Genomic DNA, 18,220 nt, shown 5'->3' with positions numbered 1-18,220 from the left:
CTCTAACTTTTAACGTGGGAGCTCCGTTGCGAAAATTTACTTCGCAAATAATAGTATAGATAGCAATTTATCCAAATCATTAATATTGTGATATTTTTATTGTAAGCTCGTTAACTTGTCTTAGTCCAATTAGCTGTCTTATTATCAACTACTAGTTTGACTTTAGTGAATATAATGAAACGAAAGAAAAAAATCTAATGATAGAGGTTTGGACAGAAACCAAGTACATGGAAAATATTAGTCGTGTAATACGACCTTCAGGTCAATATAATATATATCCACCACCGCTAAATTATTTTGGTCTTAAAGTAACGGTAGTTATAGTATTATTTTCTACTATTGTAACGTATTTGACTATAGTTTATCATATTAGTGCGGTAAAAATTCTCAAATAAAACGTGATTTTTCTAAAATTTTATTATAACTATAGTGTGACAATCTGTCCTGCGGAACCACCCGTCCGTAGACCTAAGCTCACAGCGCTGCAGCGCACTGACCCCAACCCCTCTATTATGAGATCTCACTATCTCCATAATTAGGTTGTTGGTGAGACTCGAACCCAGGTCCTCACCCTTTAACAGCATTCCCACAAAACAAGCTGTCACCAATTGACATGCGCTGTGAGCCTGGGGTCCATGGGCAGGTGTTCCACGGGATGGGGTGTCACATATAGTATATTTGTTTGAAAATGTACAAAAATATCATTTATTGCAATTTATATATACAAATACAGTTAAAGATCACTTTATCTGATTTATGAAACCGAAAATCTAGTACTATAATAGGTCAATGTACTATTTAGTTATAATCTGTTTTGGAGTACATGAAGATTCTATAATTTCTGAAGGTAATATATGTAATAGATTATTTTTAACTCGTGAAAGTGATGTTGTACGATTCACTTTTTTTTTGTATAAATTTCAACAATAAAAAATATCTTCTAAATAATTTAATACATTATAAAGGCAAATAACACTAAATGATACTCAATTTTTTTACTATCCATGATTAATCCGGTTTTCAACTGTGATTTTTAGTTTCGGGTAAGAGACCGTTTTTACATTTTTTTAGATTTTAGTTAAGAAAAATTAAGAACAGTCTCTTAAATAAGAGATATAAAAACCTTCTATTAGCTTAAAATGTAAAAAAGAAAAAAAATATCAAATCATGAATTAAAAACCCCGTTAAAAACCGGTGTTAATCATGCTAAGTCGATGTCTAATTCAAAATAATATAAATATTGTTGGTTAAAAAAAATAGGACGATGTAGTTTTCTTTTAAAGTATCGATTTTCTAATTAAAGAGGTACTCCTTCTTTTTTTTGAAATTTGCAATTAGATAATAAAATATGCATTGAAAATGTAAAAAAAAAATCTTTTTGGAATAATTTTTTTTCTATAATATGTAAAACTTTAAAAAACTGAAGAAGTAGTGTTTAATAAATGGCGAAAATACAAAGTTGACGGGATCGTGTGTATATATATAGTATATACTGACTGTAGCCGAGTCGAGCCGATAAGCTACTTAGCTTAAAGACACTTGTCTTTCTTGGAAAGATCAGAGACTCTTTGCAAATCTAGTGTGATGTGTACCGACAATTTTTCGCTATATATATCGTCTTCCTCGTTTCTCTATCCTCTGTGTATCTCTTTCTACCTTCTCTAAACTCATAGCCAACGCAAACAAGAATAAGCAAAAGGCAGTGAGCAAAGAAGATAAAAGATTCTTAACTCGTTCGTTTGTTGTACTCCCGACTATGAGGATTGTACGTTCGACGGAGAAGTTCTCGGCTGAGCTGAAGGAGTTCATGTGCGCCGCTGTGCAGAGGAGGAGAGACGACGACGGGTTCCGGGCCTCGAGAGGTGGTAAATCAAGAAATGCGGTGGATTTTGATTCCGACGCCGGGAACAGATTGGTTTGTGTTACTGGCGGCGTTTCTTACCTTGGTCGCGCCATTGTCAAGCGTCTTCTTGTTCACGGATACTCCGTGAGAATCGTCGTCGATTGTCCAGGTAATCCTGATACTTACTGTCTGGACGAAGTCGCTTTTGTACTGTTGGCAGATGTTTTAAGTACAAAAATGATTTAAGACATCATTAAATAAAGTCTTGATGTTCTCCTAACTTTGGTCTGAAAAAAATAAGCAGAGGACAAAGAGAAAGTAAGCGAGATGGAAGCTGATGCTGAAACGGCGTCGTATGGCAACAGGATTACATCAGTAGTGTCACGATTAACAGATACAGAGAGTTTGATTAAAGCGTTCGAGGGTTGTGATGGCGTTTTCCACACCTCAGCATTTGTCGATCCAGCTGGGATCTCTGGTTACTCGGTATGTTTCAGTTTCATCATCCTCTAAATATACAAATATACAATCACTATGTCCATCCTTGTTTAAACGTACGTAGATACTTATTATACTCATGCGAATACGTACAAAATATCACATGACACTTTCTTTCCCTTTTAGCTCACGGTTGAGTTTCTTTTTATTCACAAACGAATAGGCTTTCCATGAAAAATTGCATATTAACGCAATTACTTGTGTGGTTTCTGCGTGATTCAGGTAACTTTTTTGTTTTGTTTTGTTATGGAAGCATAGTTTTGATGGCGTACGTACGTGTTAGGTGTGTATATGTGAATGGTGACAAAGTGGATATTTTTTAATTTGCTTTATCTTTTCTATCGTTTTGTTTCTAGAAGACTCTTAAGTGGCTCTGCTTTCTTGTTAATAAAAGTGGTTATGACTTGTGGTTGGTACTTAGCAAGTACATTATTAGTCTTTCTGAATGTTTGTTGAGTATGTAGTACTTATTTTCGATAATAAATTTCAATGGCCTACATACTTTTGCTTTAAAAACTGTAGATTGTGTATATTCTTTTGTTGAAAACAGAAAAGAGTTGATAGCTCTGCGCTACCGACAAAATAAATAAAAAGAGTTGGTTGATTGCATTCGAATAGATTGTGAATATGCCACTTTGTTTGAGATTCTCAGTGATTTGTTTTGTATCTGTCAAACATTTTGACAATACTCATCCTCAACCACATGATTCTAAAGAGAGTTATGAGTTGCAATATGAAATTTCTACACTTCTAGATTGATAGTAGGTTCCACTTGCTTGAGAGTTAACTGTGACCTCCCCTCATACTTGCATATTCTCTACCTACTGATAATGACAACTATCTAGAAAAGAGGGTTTTGATTACGATGTGATTGGTTGCGGATACCCTATATACGGCAACTATTAATTGAAACGTGTACGAACCAAGATCATTGTTTCAGTAATTACAGCATCATCATATCACTCAGATGACTCAGATCAGTAACAAACAAAAACAAAATACATTTGTAGTTCCTTTCTAATTTTCATCTTTGAAAAAAAAACTCTTTTTAATCTGTCTTAGTTTCTCGTTCTAACGAAATGTATGTTATACACGTTCATTTTGCTAATATTTTGCAGAAGTCAATGGCGGAATTAGAAGCAAAAGTGAGTGAAAATGTAATAGAAGCATGTACAAGAACAGGGTCAGTGAGAAAATGTGTCTTCACATCATCTCTCTTAGCATGTGCATTGCAAGACAATTCCCTTAACGATCTTGATCACTCTATTATCAATGAAGAAAGCTGGAGTGATGAACAGCTCTGCGTCGATAATAAGGTAAAAGAAAATCATATTTGTTCATATGTTTTGTTATTATTTATACATGATAATATTTTCTCTGGATACACCATAATTAATACTAATATCGTCTGATTCACAGCTTTGGTATGCACTTGGAAAATTGAAAGCCGAGAAAGCAGCGTGGAGAATCGCAGATTCAAAAGGATTAAAGCTTGCCACTATATGCCCTGCTCTTATCACTGGTCATGACTTCTTCCAACTTAACTCCACCTCAACTTTGGCTTATCTCAAAGGTAATTAAAACGAGCCTTAGTGATGGGTATATACGATCATTTGAGTAATTATAACGCTTATCACAATACGATGTCATAGGAAGTCAATCATACATTTATGTTATTCACAATCTAAACATATACTAATAATGCACTACTATTTATGTTATGAATCCAAATTTGTGTAACCGTTCAAAAATAATGTTATGCTATAATATACTAGATTATGATCCGCGTTTTGGAAGCGCGGAATATTTTACGATGAAATTTTTTACTAATAACTTAATAAATATTTTGGTAACTTTTAAAGAGTGTATTTAAAATATTTTTGCATTTAAAACATTGTTTCTAAATTCAACCCGATTGTGATTATACCAGTTAATCCGGAGATCTGACAATTCAATTTAAGTTTTTAAAATATTCATATTAACAAAAATCACTAAAATTCGAGACTAACCGATTGAACTGATGAATGACCAAAATATGTAATCTAATTTGATTTATTGTAATTGTTTCATAATTTGTAATCTTATAATCCAAATTTTAAAGTTCATTATTTTGCAATTTATGAAATTGTGATGTTTCTACAAAATTTTAAAGAGAAAATGATAGATATAAAATATTAAGATTAATTATTGTATTGTTTGGAAACATTGATAGTAGTATGAAATATATTGTTTGGAAACATTGATAGTAGTAAGAAATAAGTATATTGTTTGGAAATATGGATAGTAGTATAAAGAAAGGAACATTAATGATTTAATGTAGGTTTAACTATAAAGTATAAAAATGTATCTAATTTAAAAACTTATAAAATAAATGTTAGGTCCAACAGAATATTTATGTTTTAATAAGATAGATATAGCTTCAAAACAAAAAAAGTATTGGCGTGTATAGGTAGTTCACGGGTGGTCCATTTCACAAGGGAGACAAAGACAGCTAATAAGATATTGACTTCTTTTTTTATAAACGCAGGAGCAAAAGATATGTATTGTAACGGATTATTAGCGACAATGGATGTGAACCGTTTGGCTAAAGTTCACGTACGTTTATGGGAAGGTTTGGGTGATAAAACTGCATTTGGTAGATACATTTGTTTCGACAACATTCTCTCAAAAGATGGTGCTGAAAAGCTTGCTAAAGATATTGGTGTTCAAATCGAAAAGATATGCGGTAATAGCGACGATTCAGACGCAAACGTAGAAACTTCATCTCCTCCTCAAATATCAGACAAAAAGCTTTTAGATCTTATGTCAAGAACTCTACGAAGTTGCTATCATGAAAGTTAGCTAGAGTCGACCAAAACTAAAAGGAGCAGTTTGAGATAGTGATGTAATGTTTTGCTCTTATTCTTTTCTTCTTTTCTATGGTATCATGCTTTATTTTATCCTCTATAATCATCATTATTATTATACGAGTGTGGCCTTTTGTGTGGAGGAGGTTGTTGTAAAGGGCGGTAGAGTTGGTGTTTGTTGAAAATTTATATATTAATTTGCCAATTTTGGATAGCTAAGGATAAGTGAATAACAAGTGGTTTTGGTCTAATGGTAAATGTCTAATGGTAAATGATTCACTGCTGTGAGTACTGTCACGGGTTTGATTCCTCTTGGTCATCCGGAATATCTTAAGTAGTAAAAAAAGTAGATTCTATGGATCTCGTAGTGATTAGTCTTTAAATCTAAAGGTTATTGATTTCACACCACAATTATAAAAAATAAATAATAAATCAATAACGAGCAGATAAAACCAATTGGTTCAGGCCGGCACCAAATGACATGATCAGTTTGCCATTCTAAGTGGATTTTACATATAGAAAAATGTTTGATGTTCTGATAATTATATATTTAGTTAAATGCAGTAATAATTAGTTCATGCAACATGCAGTTACGCAGCCCGTTCATCCACAACAAGCAAACTGTTCGAACCAGGGATGTAAGTGTTGGTTCCTACTGGATGGAAATTTAATAGGTTTTGTTAGTGATAATGGAAATTGAGCCATTTGTATTAGTCCATAAAATTAATATTAGACTTTTGAACATTAGTGAGACATTATATAAAAGGGAAATTGCATGGTATAACCACCAAAAAATTATAATTCACTAACTAACTATAAAAAATAAGTTGATCATGATATTTAACATATTTTCTATCTTATTTGCTAAAATACCCCTTATCTTTCATTTTTTTCCTTTCATACCATATCACTCTTGCAATTGTGTCTCTGTTTTCATACTTCTTTTATCTGACAACACATATTGGATCTATTATTGCATCATTGCTGACTTTGGTTTTTATTTAGATGTGAGGGTGAAGAACAAAGATGGTGAAAAGAAAAAAAAGATGGCGGATCGGTGTCGTATCAGAAAAAAAAAAGAAGAGATAAAAAAAGATCACTAGTTGATAATATACGATGAGACGAATTTCTTTTTTCTTTGCCACTATGAGATAACAAGGAAATTGATGGTAGGCCATCGAATGAGTGTCACCATATCTAGAAAAGAGAAGGAGATGAATGGAAGAGAGAATGAAACGAAGAAGATGGATTCGTAACTATACTATATTCAGTGAAATCAAGATATAGTATAGTATACATTATTTAATATAGCTATTTGTGTAAATTTATTATACCATTTTAGATGTAGGATTTTATTCTTCACGTATTTTATACTATTTCTTTGAAATATAATAGTTTTTTATACCTTCAAATTTGATATTTCTCTTATCTATCATTTTGTGTGATCGCTTGTAACATAAAAACTCATTTCATCCGAACGTTGGACAAATGTTACAAATAAGTTTAGCACAATTTATTTATCACAATTCATCTATAGAGGATCTACACTATTGTCTTTCATATTAAGAAAACAACTCATCAACAACGTCTTCGTCGTCATATACTATTCTTAAAAGGTCTATACTATGTTTTATATATGGAATACAAAATATTATATATTTTTAAATACTGATTTCATTTAAAATATTGTAAACATATATATGATAGTTTATATTTGGGATAAGGGTTTAATGATTAGTATTCTTGAAAAGAGTTTCTTATGTAAAAAATGTTTGTACTATTTAGTTTCTATTTATACTATCCTGCTATTATTGAAACATTTTTCTCACAGATTTATACAAGATCAGACAAACAATTTGTTATACTTAAGATGCGCCTCTTGCAGTGGCGGACCCATCATTTATTTTAAGTGGAGTCAATTTGCTATTAAGTAAAAAAATAAATGTTTAAAAAGGGGTCAAGATGGTATCAAACCTAGGTTTTGTGGGTTCAACAGGTAGATGTAACCACTGGACTACTGATTTTATATGAAACATAAGTACAAATCAGAATTTTTATAAAAAATTTGTGGTGTCATTTGACAACATTCCATCCTTGGTGGATTCGCCTCTGGCCTCTTGTTCTTATTCCCTAACAGTAAGTATATAACACGTTCTTTTACAAAAAGGTATATAACACGTATCGTAGTATAATTATAATAATTAGAAGAAAAACTAGCAGAATGAATGATTTAATCAAGTGAAGAAGACTGGTATGACTTGTGAGCATAGCCGGCGAAGCGACTTGCCTCTTTTTTTGTTGTTCTCCTCGACAAAACAAAAGAGCACCTCAGTTACCGACGTGGCGATCTCATAGTCGAATGCACGTGCAAAGTGTTTTGTAGCCAAAGCCACTCCAAAAGTCAGTAAAACCAGAGAGAAAAAGAGAGTGAACGACGCTGCTATTTTTACGTTAAAATGCACGGAAAATCACAAAGTTATTTGATTATTTAAGTTTAATTTGCTTCAAACTTTTATACAGCACTTTTAAAAAACGACCAATGAAAATTTCTAACATAAACACTTGTAAAACGTCCAATGAAAATTTTATTGACCAAAAATTAACATATATAAGGATTTTATAAGATTATGCTGCTGCTAAAAGACTCTGAAGTTTTATGTTTCTTATGTTTATAATAAGTGTCACTTGGAAGACTTACATATATTAAAAATCATTTAAAACTCCATTTTACCATTTGTTCATACACTAAATAAATTTAATTTTCTAATTAATGCATTGAAATAACATGGATAATAGAATTTTATTTAAAGATTTGCATTAGAAATACAAAACGATACTATTTATGAAACAAAAATAAAATCTTAAAATGACACTCTGTGTGAAACAGAAGGAATAACATATATAAGGAATTATTACTTCATTTAACTAAACACTTTAGTTGTAAAATGACCAATATAAAATTTTGACCAGTACAATTTATTAGTCTCTCCGTTTCATATTAAGTATTATTTTAGATTTATACACATAGAAATTATTTACTTTTACATATTTTTATATAAAAACATTATTATCCATACATATATTCATATTCTAACAAATAAAAAAACCACTAGAGAATAAAGTTAATAAATTCTGAATAGAAATACTAAAACAATACTTGTTTTGAAACTAAAGATTTTTTTATAATGACAGTTAATATAAAACTAGATTTTGATCCCCGCTTGAAAACGCGGGTTTTGAATTTTGTTTTTAAAAATATTAACTGATGTTTTAAAATAAAATTTATTGATTGTCACTATTATATGTTTTTATGTTTTACATGTCACTATTATTTTTTGTTTTTATGTTTTTCATGATATTATTATATATCATATGTGTTTGATCGTATAATTAAGGTCAATGTATACGTACTATCATATAATTAGAACATATATCTATATTTTTAAAAAGTTAATGTCAAATATAAAACTATTTTTAAATTTTGTGGTATCAAATTGACCTTTCTACTGTATTGTTCTTATATATACTTGTTTTTAATGGTCTTTTGAAAATGTTTTAGTACAAAAATATTTTTTTAGAATATGTTTATTTTTGAATTAAAAATCCATCTATATAATCCAATTTTATTTGTTTCTAACATGACTAAACCTGGCCCATAACAGGTTTTAATATTAATAATAGTAGTCCAGTAATTTTAATTATAAACATGGTCCATAATGGTTTTTAATATAGATGTAGTCCAATAATATTTTTTTCCGGGAAAAAAAACAGAAAAGCAATAACGACTTTTCTCCTTCGACTGTTTTTTCATTCTTCGATATTGTTTCCTCTTCACCAAACCCTATTTCCTCTTCATCGATCGAATATGTACTCTGGATATTTACCGTGAATCACCGAAACTGGAGAAATATATCTCTGGAAGAAGGTTTTTCTTAAACAGTTGGATATTTACTTCTGCAGTTTCTTCTATGATGAAGGTTAGTTTTTTGATCCGAGTCTAATTTAGGTTAAAAGATTCAGCTATTTTAACTGATTGAAGTTGTTTTCCTTATTTGCATATGCTCGATCGATGTTAATTACTCTTCTTTTTAATTTCCCTCACTGATAGTACATCTTCGATCTGATTTATATAAACTCCCATTTTCGCTAATCATGATGCATAACAGGAGCACGAGTCAATACAATTAACTTACTACAGAAGATCGGACTATAAAAAGTGATGTCCCAAAAAACAGTCTTCGGAGGAGAATACGAACAGAGAACATTGATAGTCGGAGTCTACAAGGTAATTTTTTTTTGTTAATTATTCAATTAATTAGAGAGTTAATAGCTGTATATTCATTTCGTGTTGATGTTTCTTGTCAAAAATCATTTCTGTCATTGCAAATTAAGCTGTGAGCATGTCTTGCAGAATCCGTCATTGGTAGTATAATTGATTATCCGTGGGAGGATGAATTTTTAGTATGTTAGTTAATTTTCTATTTAGTTTCTTTGTATGTTTATTAATTGGAATAGGTATAACAGCTTCTTGGAGCTAAAATGGAGTTAATAGATGGTGTGTGGGTCAACGAAAGGAGTGTCATGAAGATGCTTTTACAGTGTATCGTCTCTTTCGCAATGCAGTGGAGAAGGAAGAAAGGGATGGGTATGGAGAAACATAGATTAAGGTCAATCCATGGAAACCGTATAAGGAATCAAGATGGAGAAACAGAGAGTATGTGCAATCCTTAGGTTCTCTTGCCAACGTAAGGTGGATTCATTTGCTTGAATTAGTTAGTGTTGATTTGATGGGATTTTGTGATCTTCTTAATTGATTGTTCTCAGTGTTTGACTCATTTGGGATTTGGCAGGGATTGACATGGCTGCTTCCTGAGAAGTTTACTGCTTCAGATATTGGACCCAAAGCAGGTTTCTTTTTCTTTTTGTGATAAAACGGGAGTGTTTAGCGCAGAACCTGCAACTTCAACAGTATGTCTCTTTTTTTCTTTTCTGAGTGTTTTGGTAATCTTTCTGTGCAGTTACTGCTTTCTTGGGCATATTCACAACCATCAATGAACACATCATTCAAAATGTTCCGACCACCCGTGTGATACTGGACCATCCGGGACTGATTCATCCCTTTCTTATCCCCTACTCATCTCCTGGAGGATTCTATGAACAGCAATGGTACACTAAACTTCTTGAGATCTTCGGTCCTGGTGTTGTTGACGTAGTGACTCACCATATTTACATTCTTGGTTCAGGTCTGGTTTCGTATAAGAGAACTAAATCAAAACCAATATATTCTCTCTCTCTCTCTCTCACTCTCTCGTTCGTTAATCCAATGCCTTCCTCCGTTTGAGTGTTGCAGGGAATGATCTACAGCTAGTGAAGAAGATACTTGGGAACCGTTGTGGACGTGGCTAGTAAACACTGATATGGAGAAGAAGGCAAGTGGAGCTATGACAGAAGCTGTGAAGATTCTTATTTTCGCTCCCACTATTAGCAAAAGCAAGTCTCGAGAATTCAAGGTTAGTAACTCCCATCTTAACTTTTATGAAACGAATGTAGTATCATCTACATTTAGAAATAAGATTGAACTCTTGACTTAGATAGTACTATAAGGCTTTAGTATTGATTGAATAATGATTTCCAATACTACATTCAAGGAGATACTAACTACCTTGGAGAAGAAAAATACGTGGAAGTAAAAGTTAGCATTAAATAATTAGTTGCCGAGATATTCTATGATAGGATATATTTTATCTAATTTTAGGATTGTCATATCATTATTGTTATATTTTTGTCGATATTTTAGGTAACTAATTAAGGAGATTTAGAATATTTAAAACCGATGACGATAGATGTTGTGGGCAGATTTTGACGTGGGAAGCAAATTTTTTTAAAATTATAATTGTCAATATTTAATTGGGCCACGAAATCTACATATTTAAATGACCCACGAAATTAGTAATAAGTGGGTATTGTCTTAAGGTTAATTTACGAAAATCTAATTAAAGGAATGTAACTAAACCTGATTCCAAACACATTTCATTAAGAATCCTATCCCTGTATCCAAACAACTCCATTTTGTACTACAACTTTAATAACATTTACATCTACTGGCATACGCTCTGCTCACAAAAGGGTTTCCTTTGTGACATCGGCTCTCATGGCGGAAGCGCTAGCCCTGTTGAAAGCAGTGAGGTCGGGAAGAAGAGAAGAAATGAAGACTGTGGTTTTTGAATCAGACTCTGCTCAATTGATAACATGTCTGAAGATGGGAACTTGATCCCAGAACTGTATGGAGTGATTGAAGATATCTTAGCTATTGTGCCCTTTTTCGATTCTGCCTCTTTCTCTTGGATTTCTCGTGAACAAAACTCTCTTGCAGATGGTCTTGCTAAATCTGCTCTGGTTGTATCTGAGAACTTGGTGGTTGATGAAGCCTTTATGGCCTCCAACTAACTATTCTAGTTTGAATTAATATAGTATGTGTTTCAAAAAAAAGAAGATAGAATGAATATTAGATAAATACTCTAGTCAGTGTACTAGATAAACGAAATAATTAAACATACAGCAGGGTTTTATAAGATTGCGATGCTAACAAAAATACTCTGAAATGTAAAGTATTACTCGAATCGATTTCTGCAATAATTTCACTCTTAAATGCAGCGCTGAAACGCGTAGAAACTTATATACTCGCATTATATTTCATGGCAATATTTTACAAATTTACATTTGTACAGTTGTTTTTTTTTTTTTGTAAACTGCATACTTAATTTAAAGAAAAAAAACGAAAATGTTTACATAAGCCCACTGGCTTTAGTTTTCTAACAAACACATACAGAATCACACAATCACATTAGTAAACCCAAGTAGTTAAGCCCATAACTAAATCTCTTTCAATTTGAGATTTGGAGAGGAAAGGTCACGAAGGGAGGAAAGCGGAGTTGACGATGGTGATCATTCCAAACGAACCCAACTCTGCATCATCACTGACGATCGTGTTGGATTAGAGTCTCTAAAGCTTTGTATTTTATTTTTAATCTGGCGATCCATCAGTTTGAATATCCCATCCACCGAACGTAAGGAGTTTGCATGTAGTCTGGTGTTTCTTTCATTCCAAATCCAATACACAGTTGCCTGTCAAGCTAAGTAGGATGAGGAGTCGCTGCGGTAGAGGAACCGAGATGGAGGACATCTGATCCAGCGAGACAACCCAATCTCTGAAAGGTAAGAGTTGTAACCTTCTCGCCATTAGTTTCCACAAATCATAGCTATAGTCACAACTGAAAAAAAGATGATCTCTGGATTCGTGATGCACATTGCAGAGCAAGCAGCGAGCATCAACTTGTATACCCCAATGGATGAGTCTGTCTCTAGTCGGAATTCTGTTCTGAATCACTAGCCATAAGTGAAAGCTGTGACTGAGGGATGGCCCTAGACGTCCAGACAACAGCGTACTAGTCTTTGTACAGTTGTACTCACATCTATCACTGAACGCAACCTAAAGAGGTGTATTTCTTTAAGATACTTTCGGTGATCGATCTTGTATTAAAAGGTCACTACAATTTACTGTATTAAATAAAGGGTAAAACACATAAATTTTATAATTTGGGTATTTGTTCATTTTTAATGTTAAAAATGCATTAAAAATGCATTGAAAGCTACACAAGTTGGGGCGAGTTCCCATGATATGATTCTCTCTGTCTTCGGGTCTCATCGAACACAAAGCTCCGATATTTCGTATAAATTCATAAAGAAACTTTCACTTATTGATTTATATCTTTCACAACTCAAACCGTTTTATAATTATGTGAAAATGTTTGTTTGCTTTAAAACAGCTGAAAAATACTATTTCACATGTTTCATAATAAATATCATTTTCTTCACTTTACAATTTCAATACAAATTATATTTAATTTTAGTTGAAAATAAATTGTAAATTACATATATTTTATTAAAAAAATATTTATCTCAAATAATATTGATGATAGATATAGATATATAAGTAATAATAACATATATATATTCGTCACTTTCTTAATCCGAATAAAAAATATCAAAATTACAGTTATTTAAAAACGGAAAGAATACTAACTTTAAAAATGATTTAACAGAATTGTTTATCCTTTAAATATTTTACATTGAATTTATTTTATTTTTCTAATTGCCATGGTAGTTATTAGTTAACAGTACTACTTTCATGGGAAACCTGAGTTAAAAACAAAAAGAAACAATAATCTTGGATAGATGGGAGTATCAACCCGTATGTGGTTTATTAAATAAAGCCTAGCACTAAAGTTCAACAATGTAATGGTACATAGTTCGAATTCCAATCCTCGTGCAGTGGCAACTGCGGAGCTAGGAAAAAAAACCAATGGGATCAAAAATTTATACATATGAAATTAGCTAGATATTAAAGGGGTCAAACAACTGAAACTCAACCAATTAATTAAGATATATTACAAATTTATGCCTAAATTTGTTTAATTCTTAAAATTGATCTGGGTGAATTGACCCACATGGTTGTTAGCTAGTTCCTCCAGGCGCCACGGTCCTCAATCCTCATGTCGTTTCGAGGGCCTCGATCAACAACAAATATCTATTAAGATCTAACTCATGTGAAATGCAACCATATATAACACGTACTAGCAGGTCGAGTCCAAACGTAAAAAAAAGGTCTGGTCTAGTAATAAGTTCAAGAAGAAACTAATATAATTATACGTAAGTTAATCGCTAGTGAATAATTCACACAATACGATTTATCAGCTCTTCATTATCCTCAAAAGTTTCTCAATCATCAATGAATCTCCTAAATTATGACCAATCAGATTTGCCTTTTCTTTGGAGTGCTAACTATAGAGTAAACAATAGTTCATATTTTTAATATCATCAATCATACCAATTAAAACTCAAACTTATGCTTCGAATTATTAGATACTAACGTAGTACGTAACCTATAATTAGTTATAACTACTATTGTTCATTCTTTTGGAACTCTACTACTATTATTCATGATATGTATAAATCTTATCCATATAAATATATAAACACGTAGCGATTATATAATGTATCTTACTGCGCAAACACGAATATTCCTATCAGTATGATATATACTTCAATTGAAAAAGAAAACATAAATAGTCATGACCACGTCATCTTATCATTGGAAAACAAATTATTGGACACGCTCAGACGTTATCATATCATATGATATTATGATTACTGGCATAATATATATGCGAAATACTATTTTGCTTAGTAAACTATACATTGTTTATTTCAAAACATTTAACCCATTGCCTTGACTCGTTCTCATTTACTAATTTGCACTTACGCTGTTTTTACATGCATCTAAATCTATTTGATTAATAGTATCTTGAATTACTGAGTCTTTGAACATATCACACATTTCCCGGTTTCGAAATGATAGTATATTTCTCGTGTAATAAATAATCAAAGCTAATAAATAATAACAAATATTATATTAATATGGAGTATTTGTTAGCTTTTAGGACATCTCTAACCACATTCTATTTTTTCACTATAAAATAGAATTTAAAGTAAAAAAATTTGAATGGTATTCTATTTTTTACTATAAAATAGAATGAGAAATAAGTTTACTCTATATTTTTTTTTCATCATTCTATTTTTTACTCTAAAATAGAGTAGCATTGGAACAAATTCCAATTCTATTAAACTATTGGAGATGGTTTTAAGAGCATCTCCAAGGGTTCACTCTATTTTTTACTCTAAAATAGAGTGATTCTATAATAGAGATAGAGTTTTCTCCAATAGTATTCTATTTTAGAGTAAAAATAGACTGATGAACAAATAAAAAACAACTTACTCTATATTTGGATTAAACTTATTTTTTACTCTATTATAGAGTGAGAAATAGAGTAGCATTGGAGCATTTCTTACTCTAAACTCTATTTTAGAGTTAAAAATATAGTAGGGTTGAAGATGCTCTAAGCATAAAATTGAAACTGATATTCATGTCTGTAAAACTAGATATATATGCCAATAATTTTTCTAATTCAATTTAACTTAAATAAAAACTGGATCATCCGATATGCCGAATCCTACCCAATATTGATATAAAAACCTAATCGTACATATACAAAACCTATACAACTATTTGTTTTGGTCGAACCTTGTACTAAAATAAAATACATTTTGACATACCTACCTACTATTATATTCATATAGCTCTTTAGTGAAGTATACCGTGAAACATATTCGTGTTTAACTCTTTCTTTACACGTGTACATGTGTGTAGGTATATGAAAGAGATACATGTATATATAGAGAGAGAACGGTATATAAAATTAAATACATGTATAATGTGGAGCATTTGGTAGGTCAAATCATCTTTCTTCATCCTCTCTTTTGTCCTGCATCTCCTTCTTTTTGTTTGGGGGTCCTAATCTCCTTATATTTCCTTCACCATTTCCATCATAGCAAACCAGAGCTTACCTCTTACGATTATTACAATACACAACACATCAAAGGAAAATGTATTACCGTTGTTCTCTTATGTGTATGCGTACATAATTATATATATTATCCGGAAAGAAAGCGAGTTACGGAATCCTCCAAGGTAATCCATGCATCATTAACAATCTCTACATTTATCTCATGACTCATCGTTCTCGATTAGGGTTGCTTTATGGTCCAATTTCTCCCCTTTCAGCTTAGTTAATTATGAGCATGCTCTTAATTAGCTACTGTCTTCATCGTGATAATTACTTTGTAGAGCTATATATATTTTTTGTTATTTTTAGAGCTATATTTTTTTAAAAAATCATATTCATATTATTAGTTAGACAGACTTCTTTTAGGTTGCATGTTTGAATTTTCTTTGATTGATTATGAAAATGTTCATATATCGAAATTAGCCGGTAAACCATGTACGAAAAGCATATATATGGCCATGTGTGTATGCACATCAGTATATATAGTGTATGAACATGCAAATTACATTTTTAAAATTTACCCACCAGTTTGCACTTTCACCTTATACAAGTGAAAGGGACAATAGTACAAGGTCCCACTCCGATAAAAAGAGAGAGAAAAAAAAAGAAGAAGATTGAATCTCAAAACACAAAACAAATACATGATATTTTTAAAAACCTAGATTACGACTCTCTCGTAAAAATGAGCATAAAAATACAAGTCTACAACCTTTTCAAGAGTCAAAAGCAACATCTTCATGATCAAATATTTTTAATTAAATCGTTTATATATACGTATCACATCAGTATTGTATATCAAGTCTACAACCTTTGAAGGAGTATTAATTTATAGGGCTATTGATTATCAAGTGTTTCATAAGCATTCTTGGGAGGGCTAAACTGTACATGCACCATACTCTATTTTCTATTGCTTTCTTAGTCGTATTTTATTACGGGCCACGTAATTGGGGCATAAGAAGACCCGGCAATCCACGTGAAAGAGAATCCTTCCCACTAAACCATCCACGTTATCACATTAATCTTTTAATATTCTCTCTTCCAGCTAATCATTATAATACTGATTATGTATTTGAATTTTTTTTCTTCTGAAAAATTAATCACAGTAACATGTGTGGATAGAGTCATCAATGGAGTATTTACTTCCCATAGTCTCTTGTTTGAAAAAGAAAAGTCCATTTGAGAACTCATCATCTCTCCTATTTTTCCTTATATTTAGTTTTACAATAATAGATGAAAACCCATTTAAAACCTAGCAGTGAAGATGACCTTATTCCAAAAGGACTCGATACTTTTTCTAATCTTATGTAAGTGTTTGACTAAAATGTGACAAGAGGAATCAATTAGTAAGTGCCGTGGTGTACATGCTCTTTAAGAGAGCGTGAGGGACTTTTGAATCTAAACTTAGAACTGTCTTTAAGTGAGACTGTGAGAGTGCATGGAAAATCTAAACTTTTGTCAAGTTTTTGCTTCCTACACCTCTCTGTTTTCTTCATATTTTTACTACATATTACCTATACGCATCAATTTGTAAACTTTGATCCATAAATCCACACACATATATTAATATATAGATATATCTACGCATTGATGCATCGCATATATGAAGTGTTGTAACACTCATTGTTTCTCTTTTATTTTCTAGCAGGCAGGATTTAGTTTTGATGGAGGAAAACTCGCATCGAGTTTCACGTAGAAACGATGTCGGGACCCACTGTCAAAACGATGTCGTCGACGAAGACAACCGTCGACAACAACGGCATTACAACCACCATACTCACGGAGATGAAGACAAATGCTCAGGCAAGAGATGCCGGTCGTGGGCGGCTGGGGCGATTGCTGATTGTTTGGCGCTCTGTTGCTGTCCATGTGCCATCATAAATTTTCTTACTCTTACTTTCGTCAAGGTCCCTTGGATGATAGGACGGCGATGTCTCGGGGGTAGACGGAAGAAGAAGAACAAGCGGAGGCTACACGAGAGACAACGCAGCGGGAAAATCAACGGTGAAGATGGGTTTCAACACCACAGTAACCATCAATGTCAGTTTGAGACAGCCGAGGAAGATGAGAAATGCGGTGGTGGAGGAGATGAAGATGATGATAATGATCACCGGTTTGTGGTGGAGAGAGATGGGAGTTTAACGAAGGAGGAGGAGGAGGAGAAGAAAACGACGTCGGTTAGTGGGAGTGAAGAGTCAAGAACAAGTGCAAAAGTTGAAGCAGAGAGAGTGTGGTTAGAGTTGTATCAAATTGGTCATCTTGGATTTGGTAGAGTCTCCTTCACTGAGATTCAATGATTAAATCGATCATTTTTAGGATTTTTAGTAGATTAATATTCTAAGATTTCTAAGAATATAATTGTGAATTAATTAATAATGTGAAATTTGATAGTAGTGTACATTTTGTAAGAAGTAGACAATTAAAAAAAAAATCACATTGAATTGAAAACTACATAATACATAACAATTTACATTTTGGTAGAAAGTGTGGTTAAAGTTCCTTGTATATATATAGACTCTTCCATGTTTTTCACATATGGTTACACCTAATGTCGGATCTATTACATATTTATC

At 32.2% G+C, this 18,220-nt stretch overlaps 2 protein-coding genes and 1 long non-coding RNA gene across 6 annotated transcripts; all 3 read left to right on the top strand.

Moving 5' to 3' along the window:
- Nucleotides 1-1,575: 1,575 nt before the first annotated feature.
- LOC108843713 (cinnamoyl-CoA reductase-like SNL6) lies at nucleotides 1,576-5,406 on the top strand. The gene is made up of 5 exons (XM_018616973.2): nucleotides 1,576-2,012; nucleotides 2,148-2,329; nucleotides 3,460-3,657; nucleotides 3,761-3,914; nucleotides 4,869-5,406. The coding sequence occupies exons 1-5, from the start codon at nucleotides 1,757-1,759 to the stop codon at nucleotides 5,180-5,182; spliced, it is 1,104 nt and encodes a 367-aa protein (XP_018472475.2). The 5' UTR covers nucleotides 1,576-1,756; the 3' UTR covers nucleotides 5,183-5,406.
- A 3,545-nt stretch (nucleotides 5,407-8,951) lies between these two features.
- Nucleotides 8,952-12,729, top strand: LOC130499413 (uncharacterized). 3 transcript variants are annotated; one of them, XR_008938273.1, is made up of 8 exons: nucleotides 8,952-9,164; nucleotides 9,354-9,472; nucleotides 9,712-9,932; nucleotides 10,038-10,095; nucleotides 10,206-10,430; nucleotides 10,538-10,697; nucleotides 11,314-12,402; nucleotides 12,501-12,729. It is a non-coding gene; the product is annotated as an uncharacterized LOC130499413 (long non-coding RNA). The 3 variants fall into 3 exon arrangements; XR_008938267.1 differs by having other exon boundaries at nucleotides 9,712-9,937; XR_008938270.1 differs by having other exon boundaries at nucleotides 9,703-9,937.
- A 2,813-nt stretch (nucleotides 12,730-15,542) lies between these two features.
- Nucleotides 15,543-18,072, top strand: LOC130499082 (uncharacterized). Of its 2 annotated transcripts, none has more exons than XM_056992989.1 (2): nucleotides 15,543-15,775; nucleotides 17,293-18,072. In XM_056992989.1, exon 2 carries the CDS (start codon nucleotides 17,312-17,314, stop codon nucleotides 17,942-17,944), a length of 633 nt encoding a protein of 210 aa, XP_056848969.1. In that variant the 5' UTR covers nucleotides 15,543-15,775; nucleotides 17,293-17,311; the 3' UTR covers nucleotides 17,945-18,072. The 2 variants fall into 2 exon arrangements, with proteins under 2 accessions (XP_056848969.1, XP_056848967.1); XM_056992987.1 differs by having other exon boundaries at nucleotides 17,296-18,071.
- The last annotated feature ends 148 nt before the right edge of the window (nucleotides 18,073-18,220 follow it).

The sequence above is a fragment of the Raphanus sativus genome, chromosome 2 (assembly GCF_000801105.2).
Source record: "Raphanus sativus cultivar WK10039 chromosome 2, ASM80110v3, whole genome shotgun sequence".
In the NCBI taxonomy this organism is placed as follows: Eukaryota; Viridiplantae; Streptophyta; class Magnoliopsida; order Brassicales; family Brassicaceae; genus Raphanus; species Raphanus sativus.
The sequence above is the reverse complement of the archived record's forward strand: the minus strand, read 5'-3'. Positions and strand labels throughout refer to the sequence as shown.

Coding starts and splice junctions, on each gene's coding strand:
- LOC108843713 (XM_018616973.2), top strand. CDS start 1,757: ATGAGGATTGTACGTTCGACGGAGAAGTTCTCGGCTGAGCTGAAGGAG. Junction 2,013..2,147: donor AATCGTCGTCGATTGTCCAG/GTAATCCTGATA, acceptor AAAAATAAGCAG/AGGACAAAGAGAAAGTAAGC. Junction 3,915..4,868: donor AACTTTGGCTTATCTCAAAG/GTAATTAAAACG, acceptor TTATAAACGCAG/GAGCAAAAGATATGTATTGT.
- LOC130499082 (XM_056992989.1), top strand. CDS start 17,312: ATGGAGGAAAACTCGCATCGAGTTTCACGTAGAAACGATGTCGGGACC.